This window comes from Mercenaria mercenaria, chromosome 19 (genome assembly GCF_021730395.1).
Source record: "Mercenaria mercenaria strain notata chromosome 19, MADL_Memer_1, whole genome shotgun sequence".
Taxonomy (NCBI): domain Eukaryota; kingdom Metazoa; phylum Mollusca; class Bivalvia; order Venerida; family Veneridae; genus Mercenaria; species Mercenaria mercenaria.
This window is the reverse complement of record NC_069379.1, coordinates 31,163,338-31,186,751: the sequence shown is the minus strand read 5'-3', so window position 1 is coordinate 31,186,751 and position 23,414 is coordinate 31,163,338. Positions and strand designations below refer to the sequence as shown.

General features: G+C 34.0%; 1 protein-coding gene across 5 annotated transcripts in view; it reads left to right on the top strand.

The window, feature by feature from the left end:
- Positions 1–23,414, top strand: part of LOC123542089 (uncharacterized) — a 226,890-nt gene that overhangs the window by 121,648 nt on the left and 81,828 nt on the right. For all 5 annotated transcript variants that reach the window (XR_008368553.1, XM_053530951.1, XM_053530953.1 and 2 more), the window contains exons 24-53: positions 1,364–1,543; positions 2,786–2,965; positions 3,730–3,903; positions 4,443–4,565; positions 4,785–4,909; positions 5,171–5,503; positions 5,958–6,177; positions 6,923–7,203; positions 7,704–7,914; positions 8,126–8,368; positions 9,311–9,460; positions 9,866–10,060; positions 10,492–10,743; positions 11,259–11,448; positions 11,652–11,821; positions 12,536–12,700; positions 13,448–13,573; positions 13,810–13,941; positions 14,189–14,317; positions 14,565–14,678; positions 15,231–15,491; positions 16,106–16,228; positions 16,813–16,938; positions 17,448–17,573; positions 18,075–18,206; positions 18,500–18,577; positions 19,295–19,465; positions 20,227–20,343; positions 21,385–21,507; positions 22,300–22,422. Coding sequence is in view for 4 of the 5 variants with exons in the window: in XM_053530951.1 (XP_053386926.1) it covers positions 1,364–1,543; positions 2,786–2,965; positions 3,730–3,903; positions 4,443–4,565; positions 4,785–4,909; positions 5,171–5,503; positions 5,958–6,177; positions 6,923–7,203; positions 7,704–7,914; positions 8,126–8,368; positions 9,311–9,460; positions 9,866–10,060; positions 10,492–10,743; positions 11,259–11,448; positions 11,652–11,821; positions 12,536–12,700; positions 13,448–13,573; positions 13,810–13,941; positions 14,189–14,317; positions 14,565–14,678; positions 15,231–15,491; positions 16,106–16,228; positions 16,813–16,938; positions 17,448–17,573; positions 18,075–18,206; positions 18,500–18,577; positions 19,295–19,465; positions 20,227–20,343; positions 21,385–21,507; positions 22,300–22,422 (5,073 nt within the window). In the remaining variant the exon portion in view is untranslated. The remainder of the gene's footprint in view (positions 1–1,363; positions 1,544–2,785; positions 2,966–3,729; positions 3,904–4,442; positions 4,566–4,784; positions 4,910–5,170; positions 5,504–5,957; positions 6,178–6,922; positions 7,204–7,703; positions 7,915–8,125; positions 8,369–9,310; positions 9,461–9,865; positions 10,061–10,491; positions 10,744–11,258; positions 11,449–11,651; positions 11,822–12,535; positions 12,701–13,447; positions 13,574–13,809; positions 13,942–14,188; positions 14,318–14,564; positions 14,679–15,230; positions 15,492–16,105; positions 16,229–16,812; positions 16,939–17,447; positions 17,574–18,074; positions 18,207–18,499; positions 18,578–19,294; positions 19,466–20,226; positions 20,344–21,384; positions 21,508–22,299; positions 22,423–23,414) is intronic.

Here is a 23,414-nt window from a genome sequence, read left to right as displayed (position 1 = left end):
ATATGTTAGGCAATAAGCATGGACATATGTTAAAAACCAACCACATTCACAATGACATGTTTGAAATTTTATCGCATATTTTTCTCACTTCGACTTACCGAGTTTACAATGCACTTGAATTTTATTGACGGGACTGAAAATCCCTTTCGACACATCCGGAGTCTCGGTAAGTCAAATTTTGACGTAACCGAAGTTGAATTACATATATAAAGAAGGAAATTTGACGGGACTTTAAAATTTCTTCGACTTAAGCGGAATTTCGAGGTAAGCGAGTTTGAGATACCGAGTTTCAACTGTATATATATATATATATATATATATATATATATATATATATATATATATATTCTACGGGTTATACAGAAATAATTAGATAAAAATAAATTTAGCTGTTGATTAGCAACACAGAAATACATATACGTACACTAAAAGTGCGTTTCCTCCAGTCGCAAATTACAGCACTTAAACTGTATTTACACTGAAGGCTACTGACACCAAAGTCGATTCCTAATGGTTTTGGCATGTCTCGTTGTGAATCGATTTAAAACTTCGATAATATTCAGCATAGGATAGATAAAAGCAGTATGAAAGACAAAGCAAGCAAACTTAAAATATATGTTTTATGTCGCACTGTATGCACCCTCTAAAGAAATAAGGTACACTCATTCTTTTGAAGTACACCAGAAGGTTTTTAAACAATACATGCATTTTATACACTTGTGCAAATTATCGAGCCGAGATTCATTACTTGCAGACTGCGAAGATCCAACTCCAATCAAAGGTTCCGTAGACAAAAACGAAACAAAATTTGGCACAGTCGTTGAAGTATCTTGCGATCCTGGATATGATATCACAGGAAACTCAACAATTATTTGCCAGGATGATGGAACATGGTCTGATTATCCCATCTGTGATGCTTCAGGTAAGAACAGATGAAAAAGTAAGCACATTATATAATATCTTAGTTAGAATATTGAGTATTTGTCTTTTAAGTGTAATGAAATTAACTCAATACTTTAGGTACATTGTACGTAGATACCCAAAATCTATACATGTAGTAGATTACCTACGTCCTTACGAATAAGTACTGTAAAAACAGAATTTTTCGCGAGGGTATATTTTTCGCTAAATTCGCGGAACCCTACATCTCGCGAAAATGAATCGCCGCGTAAATATTCACTATTAGTATATGTCTTATTCAAATAGGATACCATTTGTACAATTTTGCGAATATTAAAACTCGCGAACATACTCAACGTTTCAAGTTCGTGACCTCACGAAAATATGTGATTTTTCAGTATACATTTAAAGTCTTCATTAACTTGCGTTATTATTTGGTGAATGTAAAATGTTTTATTTTAAGACTGTGGTTTGCTGTCCGTGCCAAATGGTAAAGTCAACGATTCCCAAGGGACTACGACAGGATCAGTTGCTGTAATTGAATGTGATGAAGGCTATGATATTAAGGGTACACAATTTGCCACATGTTTAGACACAGGAACCCGTGCTAGGTGGAATTACTCGGTTGAATGCGAAATACAGGGTAAATACATGATGTCCTCAATGTAAAAAATGATAATGACACAGTTGCTTTAGATTTTGAATTAGTTGATTTTAAAAATTATTAATTAATAAATCAAATATTTTTTGAAATTCCTTGGTCATTGGTTACCGAATATTTATAAAGGTTCATTCCAGTATATTATTTATGGAAAAATTGTCTTAAAGTGGAGATGTATATGAATATGTATTCAAGTTCTTCTCAAAATATAACTACATAGAGATTTTTCTATTTCTTTTTCTGCTTAACAAGGAACACGCTGAAATGCATATATACTATTTCAGCGACAGAAACGTGATTTTGATTTAAGAGTTTGTACTAAATTAGTTTAAACATTTAGAAATACTTCAAAGATATTTTGATGCTCGAAAGTTAACAGAGTAAAAAAGGTTGAACGGCAGGAAACATAATATAGCTCGTTTTGCTTGCGTCTGGTGCATTGCTGAAATAAACAAAATGTATTGATTAATGGACCAGAACATGTCAAATAAGTAAAACAAGATTTTGATCTGCTAGAATAATAATCAACATTTTCCATAAATATAGATATTGATCGAAGAATTGAATTTTCTCAGCAGTAACAGCAACAACAACAAAGAAACACAAATAAATGAAAGGAGAGAAAACACGTGAAACATCTTTTTGATAATACTTACTTTTTTTGACTCATTGCTAGTGCGCCATTTGGATTTAAATTACATTGAGTTCTATTTCGTGGTAAACATTATTCTTTGATCAGACGCAATACGGTAAGTATATTATGAGGTGATACGTAAACTTGATTAGGCCTTTCTCGAAATACAAGTATGCTTTCTTATACTTGATAGGATTTATTTCTCAGATATGCTTAAACTGGACGGGTCTGCATCAGTCGCCCGCAAAAAAAGGTTATAAAGGGTTATATTATAAGTTTCATGCTTTTGAATGGCTGATGTTTCTCATACAGGAATTAAGAATTGATAGATCGTGTAAATTGTTTCCATTTTGGTAAGTTGTACCACTTAAATACATCCAATAGTATCTTTTAAGCAATAGCATTTTATCCTGAATTACCCAACATAAGCCTATGCGAAACATTGAGAAAAAATTGCCGTGTAGTTAGATTTAGACTTGCATAAATTGCATCTTTTATTCTACAAACTCGGAGCTTTGTTTGAAAATTGAAGATTTTATTTAAAATGGAAACATATATACCGTTTATATTTGCATATGTTATATATTCAGTGTGTGATAACCCTAAGCCTGACAATGGGCAAATATCTAAAACTGACGGTACAGATATCTATGTGTTTGAAACTTACGCTGAAATAGAATGCAACACCGGGTACAAACTTTATGGTGACAATGTGATTACTTGTGAAGCTGGAGGTGTGTGGAGTGACAATACAACTTGTATGATATTTGGTAGGTCTATATTTGGTTTCATGTCATAATATAGTTTAGTATTGTCCGGTGTGGAAAGCCGTGAAGCTGAACAGAACAGAATGGAGCAGAGTTAAGTAAATATTGTATCATTAATGATGAGTATTTGTAACTTGAAATCTGTCCAATGTTCATATGATGTAGTATTACCATACAGTATGCGCCACAAATCGTTAGTGTGTTACGTTCCACCAACACAGTCAGTTGTATCAAGTCTATAATAACTTTGTTGTGTTTTACGTTTAGCCTTGTAAATGAACTTCTTATTCATAATCTAGAATTTAAAAAGTAAAATATACTGATTGAAAGAGCTAACATGCCTGTTATTTCTTTTACATAATAATTATAAAACTAGCACACTTTGGACTGAAAGAGATGAATTTTTCGAAATGACAACAGCAAATACCAATATCTTAACAGTGAAGTGATAGAAATTCATCATTGATGATATCATTAGCCGAATTCAATTTCGCGGAAAAGAATTTGGCAATGAAACCCATTTGCTTAAATCTTAAATGAAAGAAAACAGTTACATTTAGCTCTAAACCTGGCGCAGTAAATTGATTTCAAGGTGTTTTTGCGATCGACTGGTTGTAGCAATGTTCGATATTTTATGTCATAGTCCTGCATATACTTTAATATAATGTCTAATTTAAGCAAAAAGTAATGAGGATATGTAAGTGGTAAGTTAGCATTGTTGTACAGCACATTGATGTTTGCTTTAAATTTGATGTCTTTTGTTTAAGATTGTGGATCTCTTTCGGCACCTACGAATGGAACCATGGATTCTCAGGGGACAAAATACAACGATGAAATAAAATTTAGCTGCAATGAAGGATTCTTGCTTGTTGGCGAAGAGAATTCCATATGTGGAGAAACAGGAGAATGGAGTAACGATACCCCAGAATGTGTTGTTAAATGTGAGTGATCGCCAAACGCTATTTGCAGTGATCTATAGAAGCACACGCTACCGACCTTCGTTATATTTTAAAAGACATTAGTTTATCCTAGCATTCATTTAATGTTTGCTTTGAAAATATGTTGCTTATTCAGATGAAGAAATCAAATCCAAATAAAACTTTATTACATCTTGTGAATAATTATAATCTTTTAAAACATCGCACCGACACAATTATAGCTCGTATGTATACAGTCTAGCTTTTGGATTAAGGGAGACCACAAGTGTCCTTCCTTGCATTATTGTATTCACGGATGGGCATCTATGTAGAACCACTATTTTGCCGTAAGCTAGTGGGTTGGCTTCCCCAAAATGAAGAATTCAACGACCCGAGTGAGGCTCGAACCCACATCAGTGAGGGGCAAGTGGTTCTAAGTCCTCTCCACGGAGGCCTCTAGTAAAATTGCAACTGATACATGAAATTATTACATTAGATTTACACATTGAAAATCCATTGGGATGCGTAAACCTCAACATCATTATTCGTTTTGTCGATTTCAGCTGACGTCGGTGGTTCCTGTATTAATGAAGATTATTGTCTACTAGCGGGTTCTCAGTGCATTAACTCTGTTTGCACGTGTACCACTGGAATTTATGATGACCGCACAAAGAAATGTGACACAAGTAAGTTACCAATTATTTGAAAAATGGCAACACTTTGTACTCTTGATTTCGTTTAACTGGATCAGAACGGCTCCTATGCTATCAGACATTTATGTTAATAACTGGTGTCTATTTCATACCGAGGTTAAAAATTATTTTTATATTTTTTGCCATTGTTGTATTAGTCAGCAAAATTATGAATAAGTTTAAAAATGTATTTCTAAACGATTAACACTTCAGTGCCCCTGATGCCATTTGGTGAAGACGTGGGCGATATTTTGGTATCAAAGAGAGCACATTGTGGTCCGAAAGTATCATTTGAGCCCGGACTTCCGGTGTTTGACAAGATGCACACAGATTTGTATGTGAGTATTTAACATATCGTTAAGAACATGAATATGTCTTCGAAATATTTGAATACATTTTGTATCTAGAGTTATAATTAATTTCCAAAATCTTTCCAAACATAAAATATCTTATCAACTGTTTGACATATGCAAATATCAGACCGAGAAGGCATTCGTAAAATGTCAAATAATTGTATTTATTCATATACGTATATATATGTAACACCATTAATTTAGTTAAATGACTTAAAAATAAACAAGAGTCCGTTCTATTGGTAGGTTTGTGCGTCTGGACTTGTTAGCTTTGATTCACCATTTGCCTACCCGACACCTCCTGCCAATAAACTGAGCTTAGTTAGTCTTGGCCAACAGAGGACCATACTCGCACCATTCTTTGGACCGAGAGATAAAAGGGAGTCAGAACTATTGAGGTTCAGATCATATGACATTCTTAACTCACATAAGAAAATGGAAAAGGATTCTGACCTAATTTTGTACATAGAGACTATCGTCGAAAAATTTGAAAATCTTACTTCGTATGATGCTAGTTTTGTTTTGATTGCAACATGGTACAAAATGAAAGCAATAGGAAGTGGATATGACAAAACAAAGGTACCTTGAGTCATAATAAATAAGATTATTTATCTATACGTTTGCCAATTTATTGATTTTACCTAATCCAGTTGAATACACAATGTCATTTTTTAAGAACGATGTTCGCGACTATATTTTTTATGTTTTGATTCTGTTTATAAAAAGGTTGAACTGTATACAGCCCACTTTATAAGTTGCATGAGTCAAATTTAGACATATCATACCATTTCTCATTGCAATATACAAACTTTACTAGCTTTCATGCTTGGCAAAACTATGATCTTCATATGACTTTAATATACCTTTTGTTGATATGCTTTCGTATTTCTTAATAGTTAATGTTTTAGGACGGACACTCGATTCCTATTTTTTTTCAGTTATTTACATAAAAATGCGCAGCCTTTCAGTGACTTAACAACAAATTGAAATATATTTTAAAATGTTGTAAAACGTTTGTTTTTGTTTGTTTTAGACATCTACATTTCAAGTGGTTTTAACTTCAAATGGGAAGTCCACATATGCATTTTATATTTATGGAAATGGTATGATGCAATGGGTCAACAACTTGTCAACAAGTCCTAATGTGTGGGTTGGATATACCGTAAATTCTATCACCAAAACGCATCCTTATTCTTTTACAAATGCAGCTTTGCAGATGGATTCGAAGCTTACGTCTTTATCCGCCAAAAAAGGTAATCTATAAAGTATAAAATTTTCAGTTATGACACGAGTTGTGTGCGGTGGCTTTGCAGTAACTAATGAGTACTTAGTGACCGTATTTTGAATTCAAACAGGTTGTTGATGCTCAGATATTTAAAATGGGGATCGTTCCCCTACGGCATTTTTCGAATTGGCTTTAACCATGGTTGATCCAGCGTTAGTAAAAGTCACGTTTGACATTAATTTTGTTGACTAAGCATATTCTGTTTTGAGTATTGTCCTCATTTAGCATGCAGGATACTATAGAGTGAAGATATATACTAAATGAAATGATTAATGCCGCCTTAATATTTGTTGCAAAGTTTTTAATAATTGTATAAAAACATGTTTATAACTTCTCACACATTTAGTCAATTTGAAATATATTGCTACCAATATATGTTTGTATAAAAGGAGTAAATATCATTTATAAGATAACGAAGTTACAGTGTAGTAGATATTGGCATTTTCATTGATGCGAATTTTAGATATTATTCCCACGATATGACAGGATTATTTTCTTTGAGTAAAAGTGTTCTTGTAAATCAGATAATGAATGTTTTGTTAAATAGAATTAGTCTTGTCGTCTAAAACGATATTGTCGTATTGCTTGCCTTCAAAAATAATCCAGAATTATTTATGAATGGTGTCGCTTTTTCCTTTTTTCCCCACTAAAAGACTTAATCAAACCGCGTCTGCTATTTTTGTGTTTAGTTGCATTCTGTGCATTCTTTTTAGCGGACCTAGATGTAGCTGGACTGATTTTTATTCCACTGAATTCGCGAGTTAAACAACACGACAATCATGCTGTTGACTGCATTAGATGGTATAATGCGAACCATAAAGACAAGAAAAGACTTGATTACATTGCCAGCTTGACGCCAGAATGTCCGTGTGATATACGTTTATCACGTTTTGATCCTTGGTTTTGGCGGATTGGATTATTTAGATGGCGCCACGATTTAAGATATAAATGTGTTGATATGCTACACGTGGGGAACTTCGGACATTATGGGAAGGTTAATATGCTATGTTTCGATTCTGGTTTGGTCTATGTGTACAAATTATGCCCTTGAGATTTTGTATTGAAATTAATAATTTTTTACTATAACAGTTGATCTGCAAGTACTTTTTGCTCGGATTGATTATGCGAGGCTTGGATCGAAAGAGACGCCTGCACCAACGATGATCCAGCATCGAAAAATCCTTTGGTGCCAAAAGCATCATTGTATATCAAGGTTCCGTTTTACATATAAAGTTAGGAATCAGATTTCAGGCATTTCGGAAATATATGACTGTACTACTCTCAACCTTTCAAAGAGAAATCCGATCATATATGTTCTAAATATAGATTACACGTACGTAAAACGCTAATTTATATTGAATACACATACCGATTGCTTTTTTTTCACCTTGATAAATGTTTATTTGACATTGAAATATTTGATTTGATGATAAGAAGTTGCAATCTGCCGCTGCATGTACTTTTATCTCACGCTGATTTTTTCTTACATTTAAGTCCTGTTGTTACGATTTGACAACTTGGCTCTGGGTATACGAAAGACCACTGGCAGGCAGTTTTCAGCTGTATAACCCACGCCATCCCTTAGAACACAAAGTAAATGATGTCCAACCAAAGGAAAAATGTTGTGTTTTGTCGAAATATTGTAATCTCTACTACGAATTAAGACCGACTGGAAGCTGTTATAGAACATCACCATACAATTTTGGTAAATATTGGCATATTAGTTTAAATTATTTCTTTTTCGTTTCTAAGTTTTGCAACAAATAAGGATGCGGAAGGTTATTAAGAAAGTAAGAATCATTTTTTTTGTATCGTGTACTGATATGAAGTTTATTAGAAGTGTATCAGTTTTAGCATAAGCGTAAATACTTTCTTCTGTTCAAATTTATTTTTCCTTGCCCTTTTCAATTCATTAGGAACATTCTGGGGAGATCCGCATTTCACTACACTAGATGGATTGAATTTCACTTTCAATGGGCTTGGAGAGTACACACTTTTACAAATAAACACAGGCAATTGCTCTTTTGATCTGCAAGCTAGGACAGAAAGAGCTATTAAAGGAAATGGAAATTTGTCTGATGCCACAGTTTTTACAGCGTTTGCTGCGAAAGATTCAAATACTACATCTGTACATGTCGAGCGCAATAACGAACGAACAGGTAATTTAACGACCTTTTAATATCAAATAATTAGTATACCTTAAATTTTCTAAGAACTGATCTTTTATTCTTTGTCCTACATTAAACAAACATATCGTAGGATCTCCAACGGTCTGAAATAACCATTCTTCATGAAACCCAAGAGTAAAGTCTTCTAACAATGAACCCCAGTTTTTCTGTGTTAGTTGATCCATGATATCTTGTTTCAACATGAGAGATACACCTTTTTAATACATAGGGCATCAGTAAATTTATCCAGAATTTTGTAATATTGTAATATCTCATATTTCGAACTCTTCCTAATTCACCGTATATAAATCAATCACGGGTACATACAATTGTTTCATATAAGGTGAATTAGGAATAATACAAGTTCAGGAATATATGGTTTACTAAACAAATAAAATAATTACTCAATGTCTGGCGTTTTGTGAGACTTGTTTGCAACCTCTTAATTCAAACAGTCGTCCATAAGAGCAGCGAACGAGAGAGAATTAACGTAATTTACACGTACTGAAACTTGTACAATATTCATTTTGATGACACTTTTCAAAGTTACAGATATAAATTTTTCGCAATAAGTATATATAGGTATTGGTACATGATATAATATCATATACATTTATTTATAGACAAGCTCTAAACTGACTTGAACATTATTGGGAATTCTCTCGCATGTGCCTACTGTGTAAAATTATTGGTTTCATTTTACTTGCAGTGAACCGGCGAATGCGCTATGATCCAGTCATTGCATTTAGGCAAATGATCTAATTCCATAAAGTTCTATTGATCAAGCTTTTATTAGGTTGAGGAAGCATATTTTAACCTGCTCTGTTTTTTTTATTAGTGTTGAAGTAATAGTATAAATTCTGAATTATATGTCACTTTAATATCATATTAAAATGTGCGTTATTCATTTTGTTATAAGCTATCTGATTGCAGGAGTTAACTTGTATGGAAACAAGGTGGATCTGACAGACCAGTATAACTCAAATACAGATGAAACTGACCCATTTTCATGGTCTTCTCAGGACGAGAAGTTGACAATTTCTAAACAAAATGGCAGTGTAAACGTCTTCTTCCCCGCTTGTAGTAAGATTGAATTTGTTTTCACGGGCAATTTTTATGGAGTAACGTATCAGGTCCCATTAATTACATTCATTTTAATAATCTTATTTTCACATATTTAAATACATATACTTAAACATATACTTACAGGACAGGGATACATTATACCAAAAATCTAATATAGCTGATACAAGCAACAAATATTACCGCTTTCCTTTTTGTTGTTAATCTAACGACAAAATTTAACGGTCGTCGGTATTGTATCGCATTTGTCTTAATATCAGATATTTTGATTAAATAACAATACTCATTTCTTCTGTAAATGACATTTATTCTATAAATATATCATGTGTACACATTTTGATAAAATGAATATATTCTTGAAAGAAACTTGCTTGTAAAAAATTATATTATTCATATTCTTTCCAGATGTATCTCTTATAATATCAATTGGTGTCGAAATGCTTTCTTTGAGCACGTTTGTTCCTGAAAATCTTAAAAATCTAACGAAAGGACTTCTCGGAAATTACAATGGTGATCCAAGTGATGACTTTGCAATGCCGAATGGAACGGTCTTAAAGCCAAACCTTACGGAAAGAGAAATTTTTGAATACGGAAAAACATGTGAGGTTCTTAAGTCATCACTTAAAAATAATTTGAAATACATATACCTTCTGTAATACACTAGGCCAAAAAGAATATGAGCAGCACCATGAGAAAACCAGCGTTTAGGTTAGTGCAAATGCAAGCAGCATGGATTCAAGACCAGCCTGAGCATCCACGAAGTCTGGTCAGGATCCATGCTGTTTGCTAACGGTTTCTCTAGTTGCAATAGGCTTCGAAATGGATCCTGACCAGACTTCTGTAGTCTGAATCCATGCTGGTCGCACATGCACTTTATTGACTTTTCTCATGGTGTGGCTCAAATCGTAATGATATAACTATGAAATGATATACAACAGAAGTTTAATGAATACTTAAATCTAAGATAAGTTTCATTTTTATCAGATCTTTTGTTGAATAAACTGATCACCATAATAGATATTTGTATACAGGGACAATAAATCCGAACAACTCCGCATTTGTCTATGATGATGGGAAATCCCATTTTGATTTTCACAACAATTCGTTCGTACCGAGATTTTTAGACGTAGCTGACCCTAAGCTCAGAGCAAAAGCAACCGAAATATGCAATGGTCCCGAGAATACAGAGTGTGTATTTGACTATGTTTCCACGGAGAATCGAAACGTTGCAGAGAAAACTAAACAGGTCAAAGGGCAGGCAGAAGAAGACAAAAAAGAAATTGGTAACTACCTTTACAGAGAATTATAAACTAGTTTTTGATCATTAAAAGGGGATTAATCAGCATATTTATCCAATAAAATAGCTCAAGATGTATGTTCCTTCAAACTACAATTCTACACATTTCTTAACTTTTTACAAGATTTTTTTGACTTTGAAAACACATGTAGACGTAAAGTTAAATGATCAATAGACTGATTGTCGCAAAGTTTGATTTAATGAAATATATAAAGATGGAGATTGGTTAAAAAGCGGATGAAAGGGGTAGGGTAGGCAAAAAGGGATAAGCATGAAAATTGGTGGCCACAAAAACCGGAAGTGGGGTTGGAAGTGAGACCATAAACATTAACAACAATATAAGTACCATATTCAATTCAAATGGAACGAAAAACATGTTGAAAAAGTCAGAAAATATATGAATGAATCTGGATGTATATCTACTAATATAAATGATAATAGATCTGAATGAAATAAAACGAAAAACATTTTTATACTCATCGCCGATATTTTCTATACCAGAGGAGACTGTGCCGTTACTTGAAGGATGTTCAACTGTTAATGTGACAAAAGGACAGAGTGCAACGTGTAAAATAAGCTTCGAAGCTGGTGATAAAGTACACATTAATTCAACCAAAGTTCGCGCTGAATTTGACCAGATGTCTTCTACTGTTACATTTGTTCCGGAAACAGATGAGCCTGTCTCGATTCGGTGAGCCTCTTTTTCTCATCGTTGGCTAAATGTTCTATACATACTACTATATAATTACTTACTTTTAAAAGTACGTAAGTATTTCATGCAGCACAAGCACAATTGCAATGAAAGATACATTATACAATACTTATTATACACGCAATCAAAATTAAAGACTTTAGAAAAGAATAACAAAGTAAACCATGTTTTTCATTACATAGAGTAGCGGCAGAAAACGAGAACGGTCGACTTTCTCCGGATTTTTCTGTGAGTATATTACTGTGTACGGCGTGTAATGGACATGGTGTGTGTACTGGTGTTCCAAGGAACGATCCACGAGAAAACGAGTACTTTCGTTATTCCACATGTGAATGTGACCCCGAATATGAAGGTACCTGGTTAAATGTCCGATTGAATTACTAGATTCATAATTGCTTGCCCCTCGACGATGTGGGATCAGGCTTCACTCAGGGCGTTGAATTCTTCGTGTGAGGAAGCGATGTGAAGAAGCCATTCAGATGGCTTACGGAAGGTCGGTGGTTCTTCCAAGGTACTCGATCGTGATAGAATAATGCACGAAAAGGAACTTGGGGTCATCCGCCAACAATTAAGCTGGAAAATCGCCATATGACCTATAATTGTATCGATGCAACGTTAAATCAAACAAATTGTAATCGACAACAGATTAGATACAATGCCTTATTATATTTTCCATACTGTAGACAGTAATATAATAGCATGTTATTTGAAATGAAATCGTCTGATGCTGTTTTTCAAAACTGGTTTTGTCGCAGTTTCTGTTAGATTGAACAAATTAAGCTACTTCACCTTTATTCTTATAAAACCTATCGTTGAAATGTATTCTTATAATATGTAAAAGGATTGTAACTCTCTTAATTGTGACTTTAAAACGAACGTCCGGGTGGACTGCATAAGATAAAGGAAATTTGCTAAAAAAACTTATCCTACTATATCTAATCAGCTTTTAACAAATGATCATATCCAGCCGTAATGTATTTAAAATTAGATTTAAAGCGCACGTATTTAAGTCACTGCAATGGATAAATGATTAAAGTGATAAATATAGGAATATTTTATTGCACAGGACCTGATTGTGAACGAGTGTTTGACGGTTGTGCGACGAAGCCATGCTCATTAGACAGAAGCTGCACGAGCTTAACGGCGGAACAACAAAAGATGCAAAATAGATCATATATATGTGAGCAATGTCCTGATGGCTTTGAGGACGACGGCGAGGATGGATGCATTGGTATGTTGAAAATCACATTCGGGGCTATTCTCCAAATAATGACAACACTTAAATAGTCCTTAAGAATAAAAGTTTGCACAATGTCACAGCCAATAGAAGTTCAGACCTGGAAGGTTATACTAGTAACTCAATGAACTACAGTGTCACTGAAAAAGATGTAACGAGTGAAAGTATGTTTGAATTCTATCTTTAACTCAAATCGTACTGTTGAAAATTCCTACACTGTTAGTCCCTGTTTTATAGAGATAAAAGCATTTTAAAAAAAGAAAAAAAAGAAAAAAACACGAAAAACACGAACAATGCGTCATCTTCTGCTATCTCCATTTAATCCATGACAACTCTGCGTCTCACCAAAGTGCCATCGTTTAAAAGTTTCTGAAATATGAAAAAGTGGTAAAAATCAATCTCCCTAAATATGCACCTGATTATGTAACTGTGATATTTTTCTTTTTCCAAGGCTGAAAAAGATACTGGCTGTACGCAAATATTTATCAAAATGCACACTTAGGAGCGGTCTTCTTTCAGTTACTTAAAACCATTTTCCAGCACGATTATCATTATTTCTATATGGCCATCTTTAAGGGCATGATCAAGGAACGTCTTATTTGTTGATATCGGTCAGGAAAAATTGATAAGTTTTAACCACATAATCAATTTCATTCAAGTTCCAAAGTTCATCCAAAGTTCGTATGAAGACGTTCATTATTTACTGAAATGCGGCTTGTAATCACTCAGTAATTGTTTTAGATATAGATGAGTGTGCTGTCAGCAACGGCAAATGCGAACATAACTGTACAAACACAGACGGAAGTTTTGAGTGTACATGTAAAGATGGATTTAGAGTTAACAGCAGAGACACGTTGAAATGCAAAGGTACAGCAGTTATGCCCGTTGCACTTTCATTATATTGAGTAAAGTTACTACTGTTGAAGAATATTATTTGCAATTTTAAAAATGGTGATTATGATCACATTTCTTTAACATTCTGATTAAAAAAGCATGTCGAGGATTTACAGAATGTCTCAAACGGCGTGTTTACTCAATATCTTTAAGCAATGAAACATCTACCCTCATGCCACAAACCGATTTATTCATCAACTTTCTTGCAGATATAAATGAATGTGAGGAGGCGATACACAACTGTGACCAATTATGTAATAATACACAAGGCGGCTTTATCTGCCAGTGTTACGCCGGTTATAGATTTAATACAACATTATGGTCATGTATTCAGATATCGGGTACGACTTTCATAAATATCTACTTACGCAAAACTATCTCTAAGTTTTCCTATTAAATCTTCTTTTTCTATTACCTGACCCGAGATTATTCAACTATAGATAAAAATTATAAATACACAAATATTCATGCAGTTGAGGTTGTTGTAGACTAAGTGTAATTTTCCGTTGAAAACTTAGTATATTTCTCGACAGAAATAATACAAGTTTCGCATAGAACTTAATTTCATTGATGTTTTGTTTTCTACAGACGGTGTATGTGATAATTCGAAAAAGATTGAGTGCTCAAAAACACATGGTTGCACCAGAAAAGACACTGTTCCGGTTTGCTTCTGCAAAGACGGGTATGAGTTAGACGAAACTGGGAAAAACTGCAAAGGTATCCCTGAACATATACTTTTGTCAGATCACATTTTAGTTCTGTATAAAACAAACAACAAATGTACTGTAACAAAACATAACAATTATTTAAGGACCCCAGCAAGTATTTTGTGTTAATTTACATTTGTTGCAAATTATTCACTTATTAGAATTACACCACAAAACAGTAAAAAATGTTACTAGTTATTTTTCTTTTTTTGCACACGACAATACGTTACAGTTTCAAATATATTTCTTGTTCTCAGATATTGATGAATGTGGTAGAGGAATATGTCCACAAGGTTGTGTCAATACAAATGGTAGTTTTCAATGCACGTGTATTACTGGTTACCGTTTGGAAGGGGTTGCAACATGCACAGGTACAATACATTCCTCGCCGAATACGTTTTGAAGTATCTTTCTATACCGAGGTTTAATGCTTCTTATGTAAAATGTTCTTAATTATTAAAATATCATGGGGTCGCGAGTTCGATCGAAGGGCGGGGCGCGTGTCCTCCACGACGATATGATAAAAGTCATTGTGTCTGAAATCATTTGGCCACCTTTTCTGATTCAAGTGGAAAAGTTTTTTTACTGGTACATAATCCAGAAACACTAGTAAGGTTAACACCCCGCCGTCGCTTAACTAAAATACTGGTAAAAGCTATGTTAGAGTAAAAACAAAAATATGTAAAGATACAGTTTCTTTGCAGAAATTGTTAACCTTTAAGCATACACTATAGAATGATTTATTGGAAATGTATATTTTTTTTATTTATTAACATTTATGAATGACATTTCATTTCTAAGTAAGTTCTAAGTATACGATATAATGTCCAGGAAGCACGGAGTGCAAAGAAACAAAATAATAGCAGACTGTTTGTGTTTGTGAAAGATAATGAAATGTTTAATAAAATACTTTTAAATTCAAGAATGTGATGCACTTCACTGGGGAGACAACTGCGAACAAGACTGTATTTGTACTGGTCAAGGGGCGGATAGATGTGACCCAGTTAAAGGATGTGTATGTGAAGATGGTTGGTATGGCGATAGGTGCAATGATGATATAAACGAATGTGAATCGGACCATCAGGCGTGCAATGATTCGAGAACAATGTGTGTCAATAGCGTAGGATCATACACCTGTGAATGTAGAGCTGGATTTCACAAAACAGATGAAGGAGACTGCAAAGGTAGCTTAACAAAAATATTGACTTAGTATTGGTTTGAATATTAAACTGTTAATGCAAAACCAAAAGTCATTATTAAAAAAAGAGTTGAATAGAATGATCACATTTTAAATTAACTTTCTTGCAAAAGTGATTAAGAAATCTGATTGTTTTCTGAAAAGTCACTGGTTGGTCCATGACTTTTGTCTTAAGCTGATGATATATTTTGAGTCACGAGCATTATCGTCTTAGCTAATTCATTGCAAGAGACACTATAGGCAAAAATCAATGTGACTCAAAACTAAGCCAGAAACAGGTAAGAAATATAAACGTTTTTGTTCTTTGTGTTCGGTCAAGGTTCCCCAAATACAAATAAGGTCATGTGGCGAATACGTCCAAGCTATTATGGTTGAAGAAACCCTGCGTGCATATCTTGGCGCTGTTTCAATTGTGTGCTTGCGTCAATCTGAAACAACGACATTCTGCAAGCCAGCTTGATGACTTTCTGAATGAAGAATTCTACACAAATGCGAAGGTTAAGACTCATATTCGTAACGGGCACTTTGGCTCAGTGGAACATGTTTACTATGTTATAGAAAATATTGAAAGTCCAAAATAATAGAATCTATCACTTTTAGATACCGACGAATGTTCAGATCCACAGCTGAATAATTGTATGCAGAAATGCACAAATACACTTGGAGGTTATTCTTGTGGATGCAGAGACGGATACACGAAAATAGACAAATGGTCTTGCAAGGGTAATAAAATACTTAAATATCATTACTTTAATAGAAACATAACCTCAAAATGATACATTTATTTTGTATTTTTCTACGGGAGTACCGAAGAATTGTAATACTGTAGTTTCACCAAATCTGTAGTCAAAATTACCAAAATGCCTCCTTTGAAGATATAACTTGTTTGTATCAACATATTATTCAAACCAGCATTATGATTAAAATTTCGAATAGAGGATAACTATGAGGAAGTCTAGCAATTAACTTGTTGGAAATTCCCGTACCCTTTACACAGGAAATAACCATTCGAATGTGCCCACCTGGTAAACATTTCTAGTAAAGATTCTTTCGGGTTACCTCCGTTGTTGAGTGCGTTACCAGTTGCATTTTCTTTCCTTTCAAATTTCCTTGAAACGATAGCATCCTCGTTAAGTTGTTAAGATAAAAATATTTGATTCTTATTTTTACTGTTATTGGAGTTCAATATAAAACTATATACATGTGTTATGAATGAAAGAGCAATTAAATTAAAGTTAAGCTTTAGCATTTCTAGTCTCAAGCTCATTTTACTTAATACTGTTGTATGAGTTTCGATTCTATTTTAGATATAGACGAATGCGAGTTAGGTACATCTGGCTGTGAACAGAGATGTGTGAATAACCAAGGCCGTTACAGCTGTTTTTGTCACATTGGATATAGCATTAACGATGATCGAAGAACATGTAGGAAACGTAAGTTAAACAAAATGAATCATTGTTTTAGCGTTTACAATGACACAAGCCAGAAATAACACACTCTGAGTTTTAAAATAAAACATGTATGAAGGATGAAAAGATAAAAGAGTGTATTGGGTTATTATTGTGATGCACTCTCACGTCAAGAACATTCTTCGAGAATTGTGCAAAACTTAAATTCTACAGTGGTATTCAATACCAAATAGTACATAATCTAAACTCATCAGTTCAGTTAAAATTATATTTACGGCTTCTTCAAAAGGTAAAAACTTATCTATAAAGGTAGACATTGTCTTTCAAACTAATCAACAATGTAAGTTAGGTAACATCAAAAGAATATCCGTTCTTCGAAGGTAGACATTGTTTATAATTACACAGAAATCTAAGCAAGTCACTGCATAGGGCCATTCTTTTTAAGACGGCAGTAACCTTCTCTACAAAAAGTACATATTGTCTTTGCATCGTTATCTACCTGGCTAATGAAGTCGTTTTTTATTTTACATTAGGTTCAGACCCTTGCCTGTCCATGTATAATCTCACCTGTTCGCATTTCTGCCTGCCAGAAGTTGACCATGCAGTATGCGGCTGCAGAAGTGGCTACATTCTTGGACCTGACAGTGTATCGTGCATTGGTAAAACAACTGAAATTGTTCTTCTTTATACATATATAATGGAAATGTATATTGAGTTAATTTCTTCAAACTACTCCAGTTTATTAGAGTCAAACCAGGAACAGAAATATCATTTTACTGATACATTGTCACTAAATGTAGTTCTGCTGTGTAATATTATTTCTTTACAAAATGTGTAAAGTCTCTAGTATTAAAGCTTAACACACACACACACACGCACGCACGCACACGCACACACACACACACACACACACACACATACGCACATGTCTTTCACTTGTATGATGACTCTTCCTTCTATAAATCGGTTCCGAGATATATTTTAAATAGTATTATCTTTCCATGCAAAATCTCATTATGATACTATATAACCTTTTCCTGATAAATCAGTTTAAATCGATAGAAATTAAAAACTATGATAAGCAGAAAAAAATAAACGAAATACATTTGGTATTTAAGTGTGGATTTTGGACGAGCTGTATGACTGTCATTTACTTTTAGATATCGATGAATGCAACGATGAGGATAAAAACAAGTGCAGCGAAGACGCTAAATGTACAAATACAGACGGATCATTTTTGTGTGAATGTCCAGGTGGTAAACAGTTGGAGAATGACGGACGAACATGCACAGGTTTTAAATAAAAAAAATATATTTACACAAATTTAGGTCATATGGTTACTTTCCAGCTTTCAGTGTGGAGGAAGACCCTAGATACCCCTCCGTGCATTATTTCGTCACAATGAGCCGTAAGACGTTGGTTATACCTTGAAGAACAGCTGGAAATTAAATAAAATCATGAATGAATCAACCCCTAAAAGTAAAGATTAAATAAAATACGAAAATAATTACTCAGTGAAAAGTCGTAATATAGTTTTATATTAAATAGAGAAAGCAAATAACTATATTAACACGTTTTGTTACAGAATGTGACGACTACCACTATGGACGGAACTGTTTGCAGACATGTAGTTGTTTAAATGGAAATTGTGACAAGAGAACAGGTTAAGTAAAAATATGTTGATTTTTCAATTTCTACTTTTGTCAATTTCTGTTTATTGAAAAAAGTAATAATTAAATTTAACAAAATAAATCAGATGATGACGCCAAGAGAAATAAGAGAACACAGTAAAACTTGTCTTATTAGCCCAATTAATGAAAAAACAAACTGAAAATTTGGTCTCTGAATGTAAAACAGTCGCATCTCTACATAGACATTGTCTCGACTCTACTACAACCAATGATTATTCAGAGTATCGATAGGAATCTCAATGGCTGAGTGGTAAAGGTCGCTGGCCTTGAATCAGTCGTTTCACGCAGCTGCAAAATGGAGTCTTAGTCGCGTTGTAGATTTCAGTCATTAAGGAAACTGTATAGAAAGCTTTCGACTGGTTTATACAAGTGTAACCATGCAACCTCTGAAGCTAACAATTGTCATATAACTTTTAAATAATGTTGATGTGAGAGAAAGCAACAGAGGTTTCTCACTTTAAAAAGTTGTACCCAGTATAGTTTATGCGGATGCAAGTCAGTTTACGATTGGTTAGTTTGGTCGTATCTCACCTGAAGAAAATTCAACGATTAAGTAGTAAGGTGTTAGAAGTGTTATGGACGGCCCTTATAAACAGGCAGGTGTATAATTTATAGTATATGAAAATCTTGTAATGTTCAGTTTATGATAAAATATGACTTCATTTTGAATTCGCATTTTTTTGTTACAGGTTGTGTTTGCAATCCAGGATGGGCGGGTACCCGTTGTGACACCGATATAGATGAATGCTCTACAGAACAAGTTGTATGTCTAAAGGAAAATTCCGTTTGTGTAAATGTTATTGGAAGCGCCATTTGCTCCTGTGGAACAGGATATCAAAACCTGTCTGGAGTTTGCCAAGGTGCTTATAGTTTCAATGATATTATTAACATAATAATGTACTTTAGAGTATAAAGAAAATTGTTCAACTAATAAAAATTAATTAGATCAGCGATATGTAAAATGCAAGTTAAAGCCTCCAAAGTATTCATCAAAAACAACCTTTTATCACGCTACGATGTTGTATTACTGTACAAGATCTCATGAAGTTCTGACGATACGGAATCAAGTTTTATGCATATGCTTATTAATAAGACAATAATACCTTAATTTAATCAGTGCAAGGCGTTAGGCAACGAAAGCATCACGATTATATTACAATATATATTAAGACGTGTAATTGTATTTGTCATATTCAATTAATTATGCAGTGCTTTTGGAAAGATAAATGGTTCAGAATTTATAAGAATAAATAATATGTTTCCACAAACAAGAGATCTAAATAATTTCTGTTGGCAATATGCCATCATGACTAAAGCCAGCCCTATCTCCTGTGCATGAAATAGATCACAGGTTTACTATTCAAGTAAGAGTGCATTTTCTTTACACCACTTACATCATGATATTTAAAAAATTAATGTATCTTTACATCGCTCTACTGAACTTAAAAAAATACGAATGCATATTATCGGTTATGTTCAAAAACTATTTACCTGTTCTAATCACTAGGAACATGATGTTTATATAATCTTCATACACGCCTCACATGCATCCACGTTTTGCTCTCTTTGTATTTCGTATTTTATGTTATTTATATCAATAAAAATAGTAATGTATTTCTAGATATTGATGAGTGTAATGAAATTAAAAAGAATGACTGTGACCAAATATGCATCAACACAGAAGGGAGCTACACGTGCTCTTGTCAACGTGGTTTCTTTCTGGATGGAAAATGTTCAGGTAATAACCATTTACTATTAAGACTATAACACCTTAGTCTGTAGACTTAGAAGCTGGTGCCTTTACGAGAGGCGGAAAACTTGCAAATTTTCTTTGAGATAATTATAGCCAGTGCTTTAGCAACTGGATATAGCTCTAAATCCACTACTAATTTTCAATCTTAAGTCGTTTGAATTTTCCATCTATTTCTATGTGACCGCATCACACATAAAATCAGGACATGTAAAAATAGTCCTTCTGTTATGAATAACAAAAATGAGCAGCATATGATTCTAGAATAATTATGAACTTTCTATTCACATTCGATATTTTCGGAGTCACTTCGCTCTAGGGTAAGGATTAGGACTGAAATTGGCCCAGTCCTGGACAAACTTAGTTTTACATAGAGTTATATAGGAAAACATTTAAAAATCATCTTGTCTTATACCACAATGCACAAACCTTAGATATTTGGAATGTAGCATTTTCTATTGGACCCCTACTAATATTGATCAAGTAATGACCAGTCTATGCACAATGAAATGTTTATTCTTCAAGTGTATCGGTTGAAATCTTGCTTAATAAGCACTGGCTATCAGTTCTTAATGGCTTTCATTTAATTGTGTTGTTCAAGGCATATTAAACTTTGTGTTTCTTAGTATATCATTGAGTAAGTCTAACACGTATCTGAACATGTTTTTTTTAATGTACAGCTGGCATACGGCTCTGTAATCAACCCAAGTGACAAACCGTACTTAACATAATAATGGGAAAAATACCAGTAGTCTTCTTGAACCATGCGTATTAATTTAACAAAATATCAAATTCAGCTTATATTATGTCGAAGAGATAGATAAGCAAATTACTGTATATAAGTTATATAGTTTTAAAAAAGCGTATCAAAATTTTATAAAAAAAAAAATCAGCAGAAATGCAGACCTTTTACGTTCTCAACCACCGTCAGAGTATATAGATTTAATGGGGACTATATATTTCATAACAATTTATGTGTGCAAATAAGTGATTGATTTCATGTAATATATTGAAAGGTTTTAATCTTAGATATTGATGAATGCGCTGGAAATCATGGTTGTGATCAAATTTGTGAAAACACCGTGGGAAGCTATAAATGTTCGTGTGAGGGGGGTTTCCGGCTTAGCTTAAATGATCGGAAAACATGTTTACGTGAGTATACTTTTTAATCCGATTTGTTTAGCTGTGACTGCTTCTGTCATAGCATAATTTTATATTTTACAATTTGTGCGCAAATGTGTAAATTATGTGTCCATTCCTTTGTATTTTTATCAAATATAATAATCAAGTCAAGTATAAATTTTCCAGAAACGTAAATGTATTTTATGCAATGTATAAAAACTGATGAAGATTTGATCGAGTTGTTTCTTATTGTACATTTTAGCATTTAGATGATTACTTTAATTTGTTTATTGGTGATAGGGTTCCGTTAATCATATTCTGGAGGGCGTGAGAGGTGTTGCACTTTCCTCTACATTAAATGACCAGACTCATCCAAACGAGTCTTTTATTATTTTTCTTAGTTACATTCTATGATTCAAAATGAATTCTTACAGAGTATTTAACTACCAAAACAGCAACCTTGAAGTGCCGTATGGCGGCTATAACGAATCTCCCCGTATTTGAATTCAGTGTTGTTATATTTTCTGGTCCTTTAGGATCATGGTCTTCATTTAGTGTACATGGGTAATAGCTGGTAATGCTGGTGCTAGGGGACGTGAGGGGTGTTGTACTTCTATGCTTTCAAATGCTCATCTTACAATTTATGGTATCAAATCCATACAAGTATATCATTAAAATTCTATATGATTCACTGTGTTCCATACGAAATATATAGGCCTCACTATTATATTGTGGACTTAATATCATATTGTTCTACTGTTCCATTGCAAGATATTCATGTGTATCATCTAAATATTTCTTATGCTGCGTTTGTTCTTTCAGCGGAACAGGAATGCAGCGAAGATCAAAGCAAGACTTGTCCAAAACGATCAACATGTTTTGTTGAAAATGGTGAAGTAAATTGTACATGTTTGAAAGGCTATCAAGGAGATGATATTTGTAATGGTAAGAAATGAGTAAAATATCATTACATATATACTGAGACATAAATTCAATTTTACTGTCAAATCAGCAAAATCTGAAGCGCGCTGTCTTACGGACAGCTCTTGTTAACTGTACATTTTCTCGGGTTCTCCGTGGCCAAGTAGTTAAGACCGATGAATTTGAATCGCTTGTCCTTAACTGTCGGAGCAACCTCGTTTGGGTTTATTTTCCTCATGCAAGTACACAGATGTTGCAAATTCCTCCATTTAGTAAAACGTTGGATAAATGCATTTTTGTAAAATTACGGAGAAAGGTGATATTTCCCAAAATAATTGCAGCTGTATATTGTATACAGTAATATAACCAAATTATTATGCCCCCCTTTGAAAAAGGAGGGGTATATTGTTTTGCAGATGTCGGTCGGTCGGTCTGTCGGTCGGTCGGTCGGTCGGAATGTAGACCAATCCGTTTCCGGATGATAACTCAAGAACGCTTGGGCCTAGGATCATGAAAGTTGATAGGGAGGTTGGTCATCACCAGCAGATGACCCCTATTGATTTTGAGGTCTGTATGTCAAAGGTCAAGGTCACAGTGACCCTGAATAGTAAAACGGTTTCCGGATGATAACTCGAGAACACTTGGGCCTAGGATCATGAAAGTTGATAGGGAGGTTGGTAATGACCAGCAGATGACCCCTATTGATTTTGAGGTCAGTATGTTAAAGGTCAAGGTCACAGTGACCCTGAACAGTAAAACGGTTTCCGGATGATAACTCAAGAACGCTTGGGCCTAGGATCATGAAAGTTGATAGGGAGGTTGGTCATCACCAGCAGATGACCCCTATTGATTTTGAGGTCTGTGTGTCAAAGGTCAAGGTCACAGTGACCCTGAATAGTAAAACGGTTTCGGATGATAATCGAGAACACTTGGCCTAGGATCATGAAGTTGATAGGGGTTGTAATGACAAGCAGATGATCCCTATTGATTTGGGTCAGTAGTTAAAGGTCAGGTCA